The sequence below is a fragment of the Podarcis melisellensis genome (genome assembly GCF_964234715.1).
Source record: "Podarcis melisellensis genome assembly, chromosome: 7".
In the NCBI taxonomy this organism is placed as follows: Eukaryota; Metazoa; Chordata; class Lepidosauria; order Squamata; family Lacertidae; genus Podarcis; species Podarcis melisellensis.
The window spans coordinates 20,322,224-20,342,035 of NC_138539.1; the positions used below are offsets into that span (position 1 = coordinate 20,322,224).

The 19,812-nt window shown below is 43.2% G+C and overlaps 1 protein-coding gene across 1 annotated transcript in view; it reads left to right on the plus strand.

The window, feature by feature from the left end:
- The first annotated feature begins 16,663 nt into the window (after nt 1–16,663).
- Nucleotides 16,664–19,812, plus strand: part of ANGPT1 (angiopoietin 1) — a 152,553-nt gene continuing 149,404 nt past the window's right edge. The window contains exon 1 of the mRNA XM_081918873.1: nt 16,664–17,502. Within this exon, the coding sequence (XP_081774999.1) occupies nt 17,206–17,502 (297 nt within the window). The 5' untranslated portion in view covers nt 16,664–17,205. The remainder of the gene's footprint in view (nt 17,503–19,812) is intronic.

Consider the following 19,812-nt stretch of genomic DNA (forward strand, 5'->3'; position numbering starts at 1 on the left):
CACCACAGTAAACTATGGTCCGAAGAATTGATTACAAAAAAAAGCAAAGGAGGAAGAAAGTTTGTTCACTATGTATTTGAACATTTCTTAAGCACCACTCGAAGTCCACTCTGAGTTGAATAGAACCTCTCATAACCAAATTTTGCATGATGGTTCTTGAGATTCGAGAGCAGGTTTTTGTCTGTGTTTGGATACAAATGGACCTCATTCTAAATATTGGTATATTAAGAATATAATAATAATTTATTATTTATACCCCACCCATCTGGCTGAGTTTCCCCAGCCACTCTGGGTGGCTTCCAATCAAGTGTTAAAAACAATACAGCATTAAATATTAAAAACTTCCCTAAACAGGGCTGTCTTCAGATGTCTTTTAAAGATAAGATAGCTACTTATTTCCTTCATATCTGAAGGGAGGGCGTTCCACGAGGCAGGCACCACTACCAAGAAGGCCCTCTGTCTGGTTCCCTGTAACCTCACTCCTCGCAAAGGGGCGAACCGCTAGAAGGCCCTCGGCGCTGGATATCAGTGTCCAGGCTGCATGATGGGGGTGGAGACGCTCCTTCAGGTTTACAGGATCGAGGCCATTTAGGGCTTTAAAGGTCAGCACCAACACTTTGAATTGTGCTCGGAAACGTACTAGGAGCCAATGCAGATCTCTCAGGACCAGTGTTATGTGGTCCCGGTGGCCACTCCCAGTCACCAGTCTAGCTGCCGCATTCTGGATTAATCGCAATTTCCGGGTCACCTTCAAAGGTAGCCCCTTGTAGAGCACTTTGCAGTAGTCCAAGCAGGAGATAACTAGAGCATGCACCACTCTGGCGAGACAGTCTGCGGGCAGGTAGGGTCTCAGCCTGCGTACCAGGTGGAGCTGTTAGACAGCCGCCCTGGACACATAATTGTCCTGCGCCTCCATGGACAGCTGTGAGTCCAAAATGACTCCCAGGCTGCGCACCTGGTCCTTCAGGGGCACAGTTACCCCATTCAGGACCAGGAAGTCCCCCACACCTGCCCGCCTCCTGTCCCCCAAAAACAGTACTTCTGTCTTGTCAGGATTCAACCTCAGACTGAAATTGTCAAAGCTGCACTAATTTTAATCACTGGTTTCAAAACGGCACCCACTGTTGTTTTTCTTCTTCATAGAATTCCAATACAACCCCTGGTCCAAGGCTGTTAGTTTCATAATGGGAATTATTGGCCAGCATCCATGGAAGGAACATGTGTATGCGGAAGAGAACCATGCATGCTGCTGGAGCATATTTTCACAGTTCGTTGCTAAAGAGATAAGCGTCTGTTTTAAAAGTGCAGGGATTATTGTGGCAAAAATAGGATGTCAAGCTTTCAGCTCTCTTACACAGTTCTCTCCTAGATGCAATTTCTCTCCTTTCAGTCTTGGACATGGTAAGCAATGGGCCAGATCTATTTTCAAATGTTATTGGCAAACTCTTGTCTATGTCATACTTAACTGAGGGCCAGGACTGGATCGACTACCAAAGCACTCAGTAGGGGCATTGGTATATTTAGGGAACCAATGAAGCACAGCACAGTTTAAGTGATTATTTCTTGCACGGATACAAAGTATGCTGGGTAGTGTCATTAGGACTGCAGGCATACATGCCCAATTTCAGAGTTACAGCCTCCTCAGCAATGTGGCAAGGACTTTGAATTGCACAAGACATCCACTTGGGGGAGCAGGATGTCTCAGCCTAGCCACATGCATGATTGAAAAGTTGCTTAAAGATCAGCAATTAGCAACTAGAGTCGATCTTCTTGCAAAACCGTAGATAGTGCTTTTGATTAATGAATCTCAGCAGGCTTGATACTGGTCAAGGTTAAACAAGCAAATGCCTCTGAAGAGATTAGCCAAATCTTGAGTATTTTCTCAGTGAGCTGCAGATAGTCCCGTTCACATAATTAAGAATGATACTGTAATCAATTCCATAATTTTTCATACAGTACTGACAGGTCAAGCCATGTGTTATGTTATGTCACTTTTTTTTTTTAGGTGTGCATATCTCCATTTAGGTGCACCAATATTAAAAGAAATTAACTGGCTGACAGTTCATTTCCAAGCCTAAGTGAAGCTGCCGTCATTACTTTAGTTAGGTTTTCAGGTATGTCTTTCATCATTTGAACTTGCCCAGATGTCATCTGCCTATCCTCTCTTTCAGATCCTCTCACCATCAGGAGGTCATTATAAGTTTTTCCTGTGTGAGGGGAACTCCATGTTTGCAGCACTGGATTCAACTGAGCTAAATGAGTTTATATACTAAGTAGCCATGAAGCCAAATGCAAAAATCCTTTTCTTGCTGTTCTTTTTAAAAAGCAACTATTTGAAAGTACAGCAAATGTCCTCAAAACATACTGCCTTTTAAAATATAATATTGAGTATATCATTTGTTTTGTTATTTAGTCATTTAGTTGTGTCCAAATCTTCATGACCACATGGACCAGAGCACGCCATGCACTCCTGTCTTCTAGTGTCTCCCGCAGTTTGGTCAAACTCATGTTAGTACCTTCGAGAACACTGTCCAACCATCTCTTCCTCTGTCGTCCCCTTTAAATCCTATTGCAATTATATAATGAATGCATGAAGTGGTTCTATGAAAAAAGCATTGTGACAGACATGATAGTAACTCTATCACTGTTCTTAACCTGAAGCACCACTTTAGCTAATGGGGCCTCCTGCTGCTGCCGCGCCGCCAGAGCACAATTTCTGTTCTCATCCTGAAGCAAAGTTCTTAACCCAAGGTAATATTTCTGGGTTAGCGGAGTCTGTAACCTGAAGCATATGTAACCTGAAGCGTATGTAACCTGAGGTACCACTGTAATTGAAATGTATATTATTAAGCAGAAGCAATTGCAATAGATGACTTTAAAAAACCCCCAACCAACCACCAGTTACAGAAACACATTATTTCTTTATAACTGCCCCATTGTTATCGGGTACTTACTGTACATTTGATCTTTGAAGTATTGTAAAGTCAAAACATATGGCTAAATGGTTTGGGAATCATGTTACTGGAATTTAATATTATTTAGTCCAAGTGAAGCCAAAAGACTAAACTAGATTAAAGCTAATGTACCTTAGCTCAATTGGTTTATTGATTAGGCTTTGAGTTGAGTTTATATATAAAATATTTAAATACTTATAGACTGCATTTTTAAAAAATACAAGGGGAGAGAGAGAGAGAGAGAGAGAGAAAGAAAGAAAGAAAGAAAGAAAGAAAGAAAGAAAGAAAGAAAGAAAGAAAGAAAGAGTTAATTGGAAAACTGAGTTACTCAATTGCTGTTCATTGAATGGCTTATCAACCCTGGAGAAATCTACTCTCTGTACATTCAGATCTCTCGGAAAAAGTCACGGCTATTACTACTGTTACAGTAAAGAAAATCATAACAATATGCCATGAATAATTTTTTTTGAAACATGCCGGGCTGTGGTCTTTGTGGGTTAGTGTGGAAATGTGTGTCCCAGATTAATGTTCTCAACTGATTTTTAAGAAAGCCCATGGACTAGGGCATTATGACAACTGAAAATCTGCACCAACACAGTGTAACTCTGTGCATGTCTATTCAGAAGAAAGTCCCCAGGAGTTCTAGATAGGTATATATCAGTCTGCAGCCTCCGACATGGAACAAGAGAACCCACTGTTTGAGATTCAGCGAGGAACTGCAACTCAGGAGAAAGAGGAAAAGAATAGGGGTTTCAAAACGGAAAGCAATTCAACAAAGCTAATGAATTCAAACTACTAATATTACAAGAGAGAACCAACGAGGGTGTGAATAAACTATGCAGGTGCTGTGCTGAAAGATCACACGTGCGCCATGGTTCCTGTTGTCAGGGTTACCATTTCCTCTGTCTGAAAATGTTCAAAGCAGCTGCCTTTATTACCAAGTTATCATGCAAAAAGGAAAAAGAAAGGGAACATTGGAAAACAGCTCAAGGAAACAAAACTCAGTGTGGTGTTTCCCTTTCCAGTGTATAAATTGCATTCAAATTGCCTGCCGATTATAAGCAGAAGCCAGGAACGTAAATATATTGCTTGCGTTGTGCACAGGGCAGCCTAATAATAAACAGGGGAGGACACACATTAAGAAGGGGCAACTAAAGGGAGGCACAATTCCAAGGGAAGCAGAAAGGATGAAGAGCAGGAAGGAGGTCCAGCTATGGTTGCATAAAAAACATCAAGGATAAATTATGGTGGATGCATATCCTAAGATGAAAATGGGGTTTGAGAATCCTTAAGAGAGAGCGCCATCCCTTGCTTGTGTATTTGGAAAGAAGCTTCTTCCTCTCTGGTGATCGCTCGTAGCCATGTAAGATTGTCTTCCAATAAGAATTAATAATAATAATTTATTATTTGTACCCCACCTATCTGGTTGGGTTTCCCCAGCCACTCTGGGCGACTTCCAACAAAGATTAAAAATACATTAAAATGTCACACATTAAAAACTTCCCCAAACAGGCTGCCTTCAGATATCTTCTAAATGTCAGATAGTTGTTTATCTTTTTGACATCTGATGGGAGGGCATTCCACAGGGCGGGCACCACTACCGAGAAGGCCTTCTGCCTGGTTCCCTGTAGCTTTGCTTCTCGCAGTGAGGGAACCGCCAGAAGGCCCTCAGTGTAGGACCTCAGTGTCCGGACAGAACAATGGGGGTAGAGACGCTCCTTCAGGTATACTGGGCTGACTGTGGAGGCCAATTCTGGATCCACACATCTTTTACACTGTAACATTAACTTTGAACTTCCTCCTTGGTAAGAGTGCAAAGATTTTAAATCCTTTGGCAGGATCACATTCCTTGAAAATAAATTTTACGGTAGTAACATCAAGGCTGCAATCCTGTACCCCAAGAATGAGGAACCTGTGGCTCTCCAGATGTTGCAGATCTACCTCTCCTATCATACCTGGGCCAGGCTGGCTGGCTGGCACTGATGGGAGTTGTCCTCAGCAATACCCAGAAGGCCGTAGATTCCCCCATCTCTGCTGTACCCACTTAACTGCAAGCAAAATTCTTTGAATTCAATGAGGCTTCTTCTGGATAGAGTGTATCTATTTAACAACTCAATGTACTGCTTAACATTGTACCAGACCCAACAACTCAAATGTAACCCAGTAAGGGAGATGCAAATAAAAGAACAAGAAGGAGGTAACAAACATAGGGTGCAGCCAGGTGGTCTGTAGTGGTCCTTCAAAATTTCTTGACAGCAAAGACTTTAGCTCCTCCCCTTCACTCTTTTTTTTTTAATAAATATTTATTGAAGTTTTTAGAAAAAAGAATACAATGATAATAAACAGTGTTGCTTTGTTTTAACAAAATTTCATAACATCCTTAAACTTCCTCACGTCTCCTGCTCCCACTTGCATCATTAATAAATTTTTGTCAAGCAAATTATCATCTTATTTCCAAATTTGTAACCACTTATTTAAATACAATAAAGTAATTCTCCTACAAATTTCACTCTTATTTATGTGCTCTCTCCCATACTCAAGGACCTTTAAAAAAATCTTCTGTAAAGTGACAATTCTGGAAACATTGGGCCCAGCAATTAATAGTTGCTGCTGAAAAGTAGCAGCTAACAGCTCTGACAAGCATTTTTACTGTTCTGCTGCTCTTCAGTAGTATGAAAACACAACAGCTTCCTGATGAGTTTATAGTAATCCCAATGAAGAGTTGCAGACACCAGTTTAAAACATGCAGTAACCGTGGCAATAGGTCACTAGGGTGCTATATTGTTAAAAGTGAAATACCATTAAGAAAAAGAAAGCTGGTTTGCTGGCTGGCTGGGCATGTACTATGCAGATGATAGGCCGTTTTGCACCACAAAATGAATCTGTGCTCTGTTTACACTAGGAAATGAAACTCATTGGCTACTGGAAAGCTACTGACCCAGGGCATAAATCACATGTGCTCTTGGTGACATAAATTCAAAGAATGGAGGCTCATATTCGGGGCAGAGCTACGATGAAACTAATGAAGCTTAAGCTTCAGGGCCCCTATTCCCAGAGGGGCCCCAGAAGCGCATTTATTCATGCATGTGTATAACATTTCCCTAATTTTCATCTCCTCCATTAATCACTCTCTTCAGTGGTGTTTTATGTCTTTGTTGTGCTGTGTACCACCCTGATATCTATGAGAGGGAGGTATATAAATACTTTTATAAAGTATTTATAGCTATGGAAAGCTATGGTTTTCCCAGTAGTGATGTATGGAAGTGAGAGCTGGACCATAAAGAAGGCTGATCACCGAAGAATTGATGCTTTTGAATTCTGGTGCTGGAGGAGACTCTTGAGAGTCCCGTGGACTGCAAGAAGATCAAACGTATCCATTCTTAAGGAAATCAGCCCTGAGTGCTCACTGGAAGGACAGATCCTGAAGCTGAGGCTCCAATACTTTGGCCACCTCATGAGAAGAAAAGACTCCCTGGAAAAGACCCTGATGTTGGGAAAGATGGAGGGCACAAGGAGAAGGGGACGACAGAGGACGAGATGGTTGGATGGTGTTCACAAACCTACCAGCATGAGTTTGACCAAACTGCGGGAGGCAGTGGAAGACAGGAGTGCCTGGCGTGCTCTGGTCCATGGGGTCACGAAGAGTTGGACATGACTAAACGACTACACAACAACAAATAAAGTCTCTCTCTCTCTCTCTCTCTCTCTCTCTCACACACACACACACACACACAGGCACACACGCACAAACAGTATAGAAGTATACAGGTATAGAATTGCATTCCCCCCCTTTTAAAAAAATAAATAAATATTTAAATTTAATTTCTTCCAAAATGTTTGTGACATAGAGGCAAAATCTCCGTCTCGTTTGTGGCAAATCTAATTTGTGGCCAAAAGCCCCATGATGAATTTATTTAAGTGCAGCAGTGCTACTTTGTTCCACTATCCATTCCTATTAAAAGGTAAAGGTAAAGGTACCCCTGCCCGTACGGGCCAGTCTTGCCAGACTCTGGGGTTGTGCGCCCATCTCACTCAAGAGGCCAGGGGCCAGCGCTGTCCGGAGACACTTCCAGGTCACGTGGCCGGCGTGACATCGCTGCTCTGGCGAGCCAGAGCCGCACACGGAAACGCCGTTTACCTTCCCGCTGGTAAGCGGTCCCTATTTATCTACTTGCACCCGGAGGTGCTTTCGAACTGCTAGGTTGGCAGGCGCTGGGACCGAAAGATGGGAGCGCACCCCGCCGTGGGGATTCGAACCGCCGACCTTTCGATCGGCAAGCCCTAGACGCTGAGGCTTTTACCCACAGCGCCACCCGCATCCCATCCATTCCTATTAGCAGCACCTTATTTTTAGTATAGCAAATAAGTGATAATCTCTGTTCATATTTTCCCTTCTGATTGCAAGCATGTGGCTAGCTATCCTCCCTCCTCCTCCCCATACATTTTCTCAATTAAAATTATCTTTCCTTTCTAGTTGCCGTTTGTTCCATGGAGAGAAACATACAGCACCATGTAGGTATTTGCATGCTTTGCCCTATTGGGCAAAATTGGAATTCAAAAGGGAAAGAATTAACTCTTTCCTGCAAAACCACAGTTTGGAATCAAATAGGCTTCCCACAGCTGTTATAACATTTTAAATAGATGTAGGAGATCCTTTTTACATATTTTGCAGGTAAAAAGAGAAGAGTGGGAAGGAGCTGTGTGATGCAGGGATGCTAGTGAGTTCTATCTATATGCCTACCAACAAAATATCGCAACTCAAGTAATCTTGGATTATGCATGTGGTCAGTTTGTTGATGAAATATGTTAATGATTTCATGTCTCTCGTTCAAAGTTAAAGGAAGTTCCTCTCCCAAAAGAGCTCTAGGGAAAGTGTTCCCTTGGAATAAGGCTGAATCTACACATATGTGGAAAAAACACGGTGAAAATGTTTTTTTAAAAAAGCATTTTAAATTATATGTGGTATTTGCCATTAATTTACCAGCGTTATCTAGTGTCACATTTGTATAATGCACTTATATTTTCAGCTGCATAGCTGAGTCCCAAGTGTGCACCAATTTCCTACTCTGATCTGGCAATACCTCAGTCATTTGGGAGTACACCATATTTTCCCTTTCAAACAAAGGATGAACAAATCTATTTTCAGTTTGTTCTTGTGGTAGGTGTCTTGAACCACATGTGCACTAGATTCCAGGTCTCTATCTGATGTGGAACTATCAACTAATCTTGTACCCCACCAGTAAGTAAGAGTCTAGAGTCTTTCTGTAAAGAAACAAACAAACAAACAAACAAACAAACAATAATATTTTTGTTATTTATACCCTGCCCATCTGGCTGGTTTTCCCCAGCCACTCTGGGTGGCGTACAGCACATATAAAAATATAGTAAAATATCAAGCATTAAAAACTTCCTAACTGCCTTCAGATGAACTACTGTATACAGTGGTACCTCAGGTTAAATACTTACATAATTCGTTCTGGAGGTCCGTACTTAACCTGAAACTGTTCTTAACCTGAAGCACCACTTTAGCTAATGGGGCCTCCTGCTGCTGCTGCTGCCGCGCTGCCAAAGCACAATTTCTGTTCTCATCCTGAAGCAAAGTTCTTAACCTGACGTACTATTTCGGGGTTAGCGGAGTCTGTAACCTGAAGCGTATGTAACCTGAAGCATATGTAACCCGAGGTACCACTGTAGTTCTTTATCTGCTTGACATCTGATGGGAGGGCGTTCCACGGGGCGGGTGCCACTACTGAGAAGGCCCTTTGCTTGGTTCCCTGTAACCTCACTTCTTGCAGTGAGGGAAGCACCAGAAGGCCCTCGGAGGAGGTCCTCAGTGTCCGGGCAGAACAATGGGAGTGGAGGTGCTCTTTCAGGTATACTGGGCTGAGGCTGTTTAGGGATTTAAAGGTCAGCACCAACACCTTGAATTGTGCTTGGAAACGTACTGGGAGCCAGTGAAGATCCTTTAGCACCATATGGTCCTGGCAGCCACTCCCAGTCATCCGTCTAGCTGCCACATTCTGGATTATAGACAGATATGCATGACTCTACTTCCTATATATAAATGGCTCCTTCTGAGCACGGTGTTCAGGGTCCTGCTTCTTCGTTTATAACCATGCATATACTCAGAGCATCACAGCGTGAAACTGAAGGCTGGGTATAAAAATAAATATAAAGTTCTGGCAAGCCAAGCAGTGTATAAAAATGTAAGTGATCTTTCATTAATAAGCTGCCTTGCTTAAATAAGAAATAGCTGCAATTCTTGAATCTGAACTTTGTCTCCCTCTTTGTCTCTTTCTCACTGTGTCTGCACGCTTGTTTACTTACCTTGTAATCCTTCGTAGACGTCTCCTGCTTTGATGGGTGCTGTCTTCAGGGTCCAAAATAATTAGTGTTGAGCCAAGAATAGAAGAAAAAGGTATGCTTGGGGGCCATGGCAGTGCCCTATGGCAGGATTTGATGCCTTCTCTTCTGAAGAACCAAGGCTTTCCAGAGAAACAGCCTGGGGAGATGCCATCATGTGGAGAAAGTGGATAGAGTAAAGTCCTCACCCCTCCTCCAAACACAGAATTCATGTATATTCCGAATGTTGGAAGGTTTAAGAACTGATAAAGGAAAGTACTTCTACACACAGGTAAAGGTAAAGGTACCCCTGATCATTAGGTCCAGTCACGGACGACTCTGAGGTTGCATGCTCATCTCGCTCTATAGGCCGAGGGAGCCGGAGTTTGTCTGCAGACAGCTTCCAGGTCTTGTGGTCAGCATGACTAAGCCACTTCTGGTGAACCAGAGCAGCGTATGGAAACACCGTTTACCTTCCCGCCAGAGCGGTACCTATTTATCTACTTGCACTATGACATGCCTTCAAACTGCTAGGTAGGCAGGAGCAGGGACTGAGCAATGGGAGCTCACCCCATCGCAGGGATTCGAACCGCTGACCTGATCGGCAAGCCCTAGGCTCTGTGGTTTAGACCACAGTGCTACCTGCGTCCCCTTCTACACATAGTGTATAATTAAACTATGGAACTCACTGCTGCAGGAAGCAACAATGGCCAGCAGCTTCCATGGCTTTAAAAGAGGTTTGGACAAATTGATGGGAGGACAGGGGGCTATCGATGGCTGCTAGCCACGACATCTGTGCCCTGCATACACAGTTGGAGGCAATAATGGTTCTGAATACCAGTTTTCAGAAACCACAGGAGGGGAGTGGGCTCTTGGTCTCAGGACCTGCTTGCCAATTTCCCATACACATCTGGGTGGCCACTGTGAGAACAGTCTACTGTATTAGATGAGCCACTGTCCTCTCCATCCTGCAACTGCTACTGAAAAACCCATCTTGCCCTGAGGAGAACGGAGGAGAAATGGCTACAGATAGTTGCCTATTCTGTTTTGCTTGTAACATTTTGATTTCTGCGTCTTGTTATGTTCTTGTGTAAACTTCCCCAGAAAGACCTCAAGGGCACCATTGCTCACACCAGGGCCATGTTTGCAACATCTGAACTATGCATTGTGGTCTGCTTGGGTGCTTCACAATTTGTTTTCAATCCCAGGCAGATGCCAAAACACGGAGGTATACCAAGTCCCCCACAGGCCACCTCAAGGTGTGTATGTGTTGGTTTCTTTCTAAGCCTGAATGTGATAATTCCTCTGACACCCAACAGAATTTTACTAGAGTATAGACAAGGCCTCTTCTGTTCCCTGTCTGAAAATTACTTTAACAACAATAGCAAAAACCCTACTAACGAACAGGATGGGAACTGAAACTGAATTAAAACAGCTGCCTTAGTCAGTTGTGTAATTAGGGAACCTGCCCAACTGATATTCTGATATTCCTCACAATATAATCACATGTGATAGGAATGTTCAATGAGCCCAATTTGACTGAAAAATAGCTTTCATCTTTCCTTCACCTGCTTTCCCAAGCACAAAAAAGAGCCCTACCTTACCTTGAGGAAATATCTCTAATTTGCATTATCCCATCACGAGTGGGAAAATTAATTTCTGCCATCTGATAAGCTTCTTCTGAGGGAAATGTAGTCACTTCAGCTCTGGTGGTGCCCTTCTTCAAAGTAAGTTTTATTCCACCCCTTTTGAGGCAGGTCTAAGGAGTGGGAGACTGGCACGGAGGGCTTGGAGATGCAGGGATAGGGTGTAGCCCCCATTACATGGTGGGCCCAGCTTTCGATGGGACTTGATCCCGACTCAAAACAAGGCTGGGATTTTGAGAGGGGAGACTCTACATTTTGAAACTCCCCCTCCTCCAACATCAGCACCTTCGTTACTCCAAAGTAGGCATCGTCACACACCAGGTTGTGCCAACTCATGTGGGCCAAGCCCTTTTCTCTCCCCAACCCCAGGATTTTTGGAAGGGAACCAGCCCCTCCCACATGTCCCAAAAATCAGGGGGCGGAGGAGGCCGAGTGCAGAACCGAATGTGGCATGGATTAAGTGGCTGGTTCCTGGCTGCAGGGGGAAGGAGGGTTCAAGCAGCCCCCCACCGGGGGCTGAGGCTGGAGAAGGGGCCATCTGCCATTGAAGCCACGCTACCAATGTGTTCGGCTCCACAAGCAGTTCCGCCCAACATCGGGATGAGGCCATGCGACATTCTGTCAGTCCCCCTAATTGCCCTCGCAATTGCGCATCTGGCACACACCATACATTTAACCCCCTGGCCCCCAAAATCGTGTGTGTGTGTGTGTTAAATGGTGTGTATGCCTATTGCGTGCCTGGCATGCAAGTCTATATGTCTATATGACCTACTTTACAGCAGACAGTCCTCTAATAGGAGGGCCCTCAGAGGTCAGGGCTCTCTATTTGAGGATGCCCTCTGCCAGGCTTCAGGGAATTGACTTCCTCCCCACATGGCAGTAGATAAGCAGAGCAAAGGAAAAGGAGTCTTCTTAGCAGTTCGAAACTTTAATAATCACAGCGAGAGAACAAAGAACACATCTTCTAGAAATGGCGGTGCTTCCAGATAAGGTTCACACCCTCTTACATCCCAATTAATCTACTACGTCTTGTAATCTGAGTTTGCACCCTCTGTGCTTTCTGTTCTGCAGTTTTCTGAGCTCTCTGTGACTTTGGAGAAGGGTGTGTGTGAATGCTGTCCAGAGACTGTGAATCTGTTAACCCTCTCTCTTCCAATGTTACTTCTCCCTACTGTTCCCCATCGAGTATTTCCCAGCTTCTGCCTTCTGAACTAGGTCCCTCTGCAAACCACTGTTCCAAATCTATACTATCTTCCTGTTCCTAGGAAGATTCAGGAACCGGATCTGGAGTAGGGGGAGGGGGAGGCTCCCACCATTCCTTATCTGTGCAGCCCTCCTCAGCACAGTCCTTGACACCCTCCATTTGAAAGACTGTCAGCCCAATTCAGTTTAAAGACAACAAGAACAATAATAATGGGAAACAGGGCCCTTGGAGCTGCCCATCAACAGTTAATACCTGGACAACCTCCTGCTCACTCTTGCAGTTTTCTGTTTGAATGTGCATCTGTACCTACCCATTCCCAGATACTGAATGGTGTTGCAGGACAACAACTTCCATCAACCCTGACATTTGGCCATGCCATGTACCATTGCTGCAATGTAGAGTCAGCCAATCTAGCAAAGCCCTCTAGCTGATGATAGACTTCAATTCTCACCAGCCCCAGTCAGCATGGCCAACTGTTAGAGGTGATGGAAGTTGTTGTCCTGCAACATTGGGAGGGCATCACTTTAGCTACCTAGGCCTTAATGGAATAGTTTGGGTGACATAGATTGGTCCCTGCACCTTTAAGAGTGTTCCTAGTGTGTGGTGAAGATAGTTGAATGTCTCCCTTGCCTCAAGTTGTTCTTCATTGGTTTGGGCTCCTGCAGTTATGATTTATATGGTCTCTGAGGCAAGTTATCCTGAGACCTACAGTGTTTGCTGTATATATAGGCTTCATACGGATCTGAGTGTCTTCCTTATAATTTATTTACTCACGAAGCGGATGGGAAGGTATTTCAGCAATGCACGACAAGTACAGACCCCACCGTAACCTCAGTTTAGCCCCAAAATCTCCTGCAGCTCTTGGCGCAAGGAAGTCAAAGCTGCTCCTTTCTTAATCTCTGATTAGAAGTTCCTTTTCCCGTTGCGGATAGGTGTGCCTTCCAGGAAAGTGTTGCACGTTCAACAGACATTTCAGGGGCCCCGCCACCCAAGATGGTTTAGTGGATCATGAGGCAATTCATCACATACTTGCTAGAGTCTTGAGAGACAAAGGAAATACTTCTTTCACATATATATTTTTTTAAAAATGGATGGCTACAAATTAGACAAATCCAAGGGGGATATGTTGATTCTTCCCTCTATTTCTGATTGTCAGGCTGGGAGTATCAATTGTTTTGTAGCCCAAATTGCACAACTAATGCACCAGAGGGAAATATTAGTAGGCTTGTGGGGAACCCCAAGGTTTGCAAGTACAAAAAACTTTATGGGGTGGGGGGAAGCCCATGGGAAAGTCGTCTCACACTGAAGACTTAGCAGTCTCCGTTGTCGTAGAATGATGGACGAATGTAGCCGCATACATGCCATATATTTAAAGCACAAGATGTCCCCCTCCAAAACCCCTAGGAATTGCAGTTAGCTAAGGCCTCTGGGAGTTTAGGAGAAGGGGGGTTTCCCTCTGAATTTTCACTGCTAAGGCCTAAACATCAGAGGATGTCTGTCACCTTTATATCCTGTTCGAACTTTCTGAAGGCATATAACTGTGTTTGAAACTTACTGCAGAACTCAAAACACCTTTGATCTGAGCTTTATGGTCATTTTCTTATGTCCACGCAGTTGCTTCCGTTACCACGATTCTGTGCTTCTTTAGTCAAGGGCTTCCCACTCTGACAGTTGTTAATGCCAGCTATTAATTGAACTGTGTGACGGTTGTATCAGAAGCACATTAGGTTGTAAATCATGTGTCTGGTAGAAAAGAGGTTATGATTTCTATTTTTGCCATGAACAGGAAATTGGGTTGGAAGGGATTCAGGTATTTTGTGTGACGCGAACGTAACTTAACTTTATCTAGCAGCCTCAAAAGCAGGCAGGCAGGCAGGCAGGCAGGCAGGCAAGCAGGCAAGCAAGCAAATAAACAAACAAAAAAACTCTACACCAAACCCAAACAAACAAACTCTGCAAACTGTTTGTCACCCTTTTCAATGCCAAATATATCAATTCATGCACACTTGTACTGATGCCAGTGTGCACAGATAGACAAGATATAGATTATGAGATAGACAAGTGGATATAAAAGCATCTTAAACGCTGGGGCTGCAGACATACCATATATTTAAAGCACTTGGCTTCCCTCAAAGAATTCTGGGAATTGTAGTTTATTAAGGCTGCTGGGAATTGTAGGTTTGTAAACTGCAGTTCCTGTAACTGGACTTTACCTACCACAGATCTACAATTCCCAGCAGCCTTAACAAACTACAATTCCCAGAATTCTTTGAGGGAAGCCATGTCCTTTAAATGTGTTTTAAATGTACTGTATGCTGTGTACGCAGCTTTAGGGGCCATTCCTTCTCAAGTTTTATTGTGGGTGCGTTCTGCAATGTCCTTGACACAGTAACATTGGCAGTGGACATTGGCAGTGAATCTGTTCGGCTTTGATTTCTTCTGCAATGCTACCACAATTGGTTGCACTGCAGCCCCTCCAGACAGTGATAAAGTGAGACAAAAATGAACTTGAACATTTCATTTCAAGGATGGAAGAGTTCAATTTACCAAGGCCTGGGCGCAAAAACCTCTGGGTGGCGGTGGGAGATCATTCCAGAGTTCAGGTCCCACTATGGAGAAGGCCATTCTATGTGTTTCCTCCTTCATCCTCCAATCACAGTGGTGATCAAGAGAAGAGTGTACCTTGTCAGAATTGAGTTGGGTAGTAATGAAGGGGCTTCTCCTACAGATACTTGGATCATTGAGTTGTTTAGGGCTCCATAAAACCATTACTATCTGAGCAAATGTCTAGTTCACACCCACCCACCCACTCTCATACATATACCACACTGTTATGTCTGGCTATAAATACAAATCAGGGAGCCAGGGATGTAAGGAGGTTGAAGAAACTGAATGATAAGGGGTTAAAAGACACCAATTAATCCTTCAAAACAGACGAGGACTTTTTTCTGTCTGGCTCAAACTGTCTGCTCACTAAAGTAGCAGATGAACGAAAACAACAACAACAAAAAGATTTTATCTATGAAGAAAAGCTATAATTCTGATCTGACACTTTCAAAACACATTGGGGTGCGAAAACAATCAGAAAAATCTTTATGAAGTTAGTTGCTTCTAATTATAAATTGCAGCTATGTTGGTCAATTAGATTTGACAAACTGCTCCATAATATTCTTGCAAGGAAGCTGGTAAAATGTGGGCAGAGTGAGGTACAGTAACTGTTAGGTGGATTTGTAGACAATGAACAACTGGGCCCAGGATGAAAACCTTTGACACTCCATTTGTTGCTTTTTCCCAGGATGATGATGGTCTGGAGAAAGCCAAAAGACAATGTTAGAGATTGTTTTTTCTGCTTGACAAAGAGGCACTGGGCTGAAATCTGAACGTATTGTACAATATCTGAATTTGCCATCGGCAATAAGACCCATTGAACATAATGATGCACTTCCAGTTATAAAGCCACAAGTATATTGGAATTTTACTAAGAATGGCACTGAAAGTGAAAATCTTGGATCTGATGTGGAAGCTCAGTGTGAAGCATAGGACAACGACCCCTTATTTGCAGGACCATGTTCCTTAACCGGCCCTCATTTGTTAAAGCTAAGGAGGTCTTTTAGTGAGGGGTCGGCACCTTGAAGGGAGACCACCTAGTAGCCCCATGCAAGTGAATTATAGGCATGGAATTATATACAAAGTGAATACCTGGTGGGATATCCTATGGATATAAAACACTATTATAAAATGCATCTGTGGTCATAATTCAATGCAGCGCAACATATCCAGGTTTCAAGTAGGGTTTTCCTTGAGTCATTTGTCCTCAAGCAGCTTCCCCAGTTTTAAAAGTCATGTGCTGAGCTGCAAAGGGGACTGCAAGAGGAAAATTGCCATTGCAGAATTTTAATGTGTACACAGTATTAGTTGCAAATGTGCAGTGCGGCTCAATGGATCAGTGCCAAGTTGTTTGAAATCATAGTTGGGGGGTGGGGGGGAGAGAAATCATTGCTTCCCTCTTCCACATTATATATGCAAACAGTCTTTTCAATCTTGTATCGACATGCAAAGAAATAATCTGGTGAGTTACATTTCCCAAACTGTTTGCTTTTGCTTTAATCATATCTCCGATGCAGAAATGATTCTGTGTTTTGATGAAAGAAATGAAATTGGTCTCTGTTCTGTTATCATGCCTGCTTTCTACCCCAATCGTTTGACAAGAATCGCAACCCACTCTCCGATTTAGCATTCCCTGAGAGAGTCGCTCGGTCACATACCCATTATACGAGAGCAGATATTTTCCATGTGCGGCGGTCTGTGTGTTAATGTTTACTGGAGGGGGGGGGGGGATTACAGCAAGCCTGGACCCTGCAAGTCTATTTAAATAGTTCAGTTTGAACATGGGAAGTCTATTAAGGTGGACTGCTCGACTCGTTAAACTTTGTCAAAAGGCTCTTAGCCGTTTTCTGTGCAGAGGGAGCTGAGCAGGCGTGCATGTTTGAGGTCATGCTTCGAGCCAGAGTGTAAGATGATCTTCCTTTGCCGAACCCATCAGGCATCCCTTCGCACAGGGACACACTCACTCACACACATTCCACTCAAGTCATCTTGTGAAAAGCTGCCGGCTTCCAACTTGGCTTGAATGTACAACCTTAATAAAACACGCCGAGGTCTCCGAGAAAATAGCAGTTCAGCCGCAGCGAGGGTAGGAGAAAGAGGCTGGGGCTATGCCTGGGCAGCTGACTCAAAGAGGCTGCATGCTGAAGTGTAACAGAGGGGAAACGATAAATCCCGGCTACTATGCAATAAATTGCTCAAACTCCGGCTAAGGAAGCAATCAGCTCTGGTGCACTTAGTCACTGTTGTTGTTGTTGGTTTTTTTTAAGTCACCATTTATTATCTGAATCTTCTTCACTTTTCTTTACCTTCTCTGATCCCCCAAAGGGATTTCAAAAGACAAGGTAAAGCATTTTTTTTTTTTTTTAGAAAGAAAGAAAGAAAAGAAAAGGAAGGAAGGAAAGGGGTTGGGTCAAAATTGTCTCTAAGAGCAGGAAAGGAAAGGGACAGTAACATGACCATATTCCTTCAGCTTGCTTTCCTTGCTACACTTCTGACTCACCTAGGCTGCAGCAATCCACGTCGGGGTCCAGAGTCCAGTGCCAGAAGATATAACCGGATTCAGCATGGACAGTGCACCTACACGTTCATCCTTCCAGAACAGGATGGGAACTGTCGTGAAAGCACCACCGACCAATACAACGCTAACGCTCTCCAAAGGGATGCCCCCCACATGGAGCAGGATTTCTCGTCCCAGAAACTACAGCGCTTGGAGCATGTGATGGAAAACTACACTCAGTGGCTGCAAAAGGTAAGCACTCCATTTTTTTCCGATTTCTCGCACACCTTGCTCAAGTTGTACATGATATTCTGACTGAGATGTTATACTGGCCAGGCGAACATTGCGTACTTGCTGATAAAACGGTGACAGCATCCTCTCTGTTGTGGAGTAATGCAAATAAAGCTTGCTGCATGTTTCTTGAAGATTTTTCCCCAATCCTAAAACAAAACAAAAATTTGATCTCTTTAGTTTCCGAACATAAAAGCTGAAGCTTATAATAATCCGTTAGGAACTTCTGAAGGAATACATTTTCTATCATGTGCTGGTAGCTTATGATCAGCTAACCTGTTGACAAGCTAAAACAGGCTCTTAAAAAATAAACTGCATGCAACATTTTAAGCATAATCTTGGTGCTCGTGGAAATAAGTATTGCCAGTTGGTTAGGTAAGAGATTAAGCATTATGGATCTATAAAGAGAACTGTCAAGGTTTTTTTCTTTTTTAACCCTCATAAAAATAAAACAGCTTGCATCTTATATCAATATCAAGTTGAAATTTATTCCAGGGGATAACTGATGAATGGTTTAAGGGTAATTACGGTAATCGTTCACTCCATTGTGCCGCATCAATAAATCACTGAACTCCTTCCTTATTTTGGTTCAGCTAAGAAAAAGTTGATACAAGTTAGTAATGTTATAAATGTGCTTAGTCAGAAGAATTATGCTGGAAGTTTTAGATGAGACATGCATGCACCTTAGTAGAACTGTGGCTAGGTAAAGGGTTTGCTGTTTTTGTTTACACTGGATTGTCATCTGAAAAGCAGCTTTGAATCACACATCCCAATACATCACCTAACTAGTGATTTGAAAATTTTTTGGCCATTCTCTGTGCCTGAATATTCTGAGGGTGCCTTTCTACATTCTATGCACAATCCATTCCTTAAATATACTAAATGGTCACGAAATGTGGTTCATTATATCGCAACAGTGATAATCACCTGGACAGGTGGATTTCATGAGCACAATCCTGCACTACAATCCTATGCACCTCGACTCAGAAGTAAGACCCACTGTTTTCAGTTGGATTTACTCCTACATAATGGTGTATAGAATTGCAGCTTTAAAGCTTTCCGGAGAAGATCTGCCTCATTTAGACTTATGAACGTGTTGTTACTGCAGTTTTACTGGTTTAATGCTGCATTTTAACCTGAAGAATAGCTTGGGAGGAACCCAAGTGGCTTCCATGCATCACAATTCCAAGTGCATTTCCCTAGAGATAAGACTAATCCAATGCATTGGGAATTCCTCCTAGTTAAAGGTTTGTAGAATTTCAGCCTGTGCCTCCAACTTCATTGAGAGGAGACTTAAAGTAGAGGAACACTTTTATAATAAACACTTGTTCTATTCAGCATGGCTTTGAGCAAACCTTATGCAGGAGAGAAGTGTGTGCATTCACAAATCCTCTGTGTTCACGTGTCATTGCTTCTCTTGTGGAAAGAGCTGCTCTGCTAGAAGGCATCTAGGATGTTGTTCCGTGTTCTGCATTTGACCACTAGGGACTGAACTAAGCCCACTGTTTTATTTGCAATCTGCACAAGGGGGGGGCAAGAGAGGGGGAAGTAAGGGAGGAAAAAAAACCTACTTCTGAATTGCAGTTGGCCCCCAGGCTCTAAGAGAAGATAGCCACTGGCTGACTCATCACCTAAGTGGTATGTCTAGGGAGAGCACCCTTCAGTGGTTATTGGAATTTTGAAATTAGGCAAAAGGTTTCCTGACGGGTCCTTTCAAAGCAGCAAACAAACAAAGGTCACATCTCTTTCTGTGTCACTATTTCACAAAACAAAATAGCCTGCTTCCCAGCATTATAGCTGGTAGTGCAAATGACTCACTTCTATTGGGCTCCATTATAATATCCATTTGCTGCGTTGTTGGTGGCAATGTGGGCCATTTATATTGTAATTCCTCCTTTTTTATAGCAAAGACTATATTACAGTTCCAAAGCTGAGGTTTATGCCCCCTAATTCCCTCTCCCCAAATCCCTTCTGTTCAAATAAGTTTCTGTTTGAGCAATATATTGCCACAGACAGAGTAAATGAGAAATATTACTAGTCCCATGGCTATGACCCAAGTGCAGCATTAGAACTGCTTTAAGAATTTGGGAAGATATATATTTATATTCACAGTGCTTGTGTCTATGTGGGTTCCTGAGCCTTTCCTGTAATGTATCACATTCATTAAAACTGTTCGGCATTAGAGCACGTCAGAACATATTACTTCTATTAGAACATATCCCAAACACAGTCTTGTACACTTTGGAAGGCAGACTGGCAATGTAAGAAAGG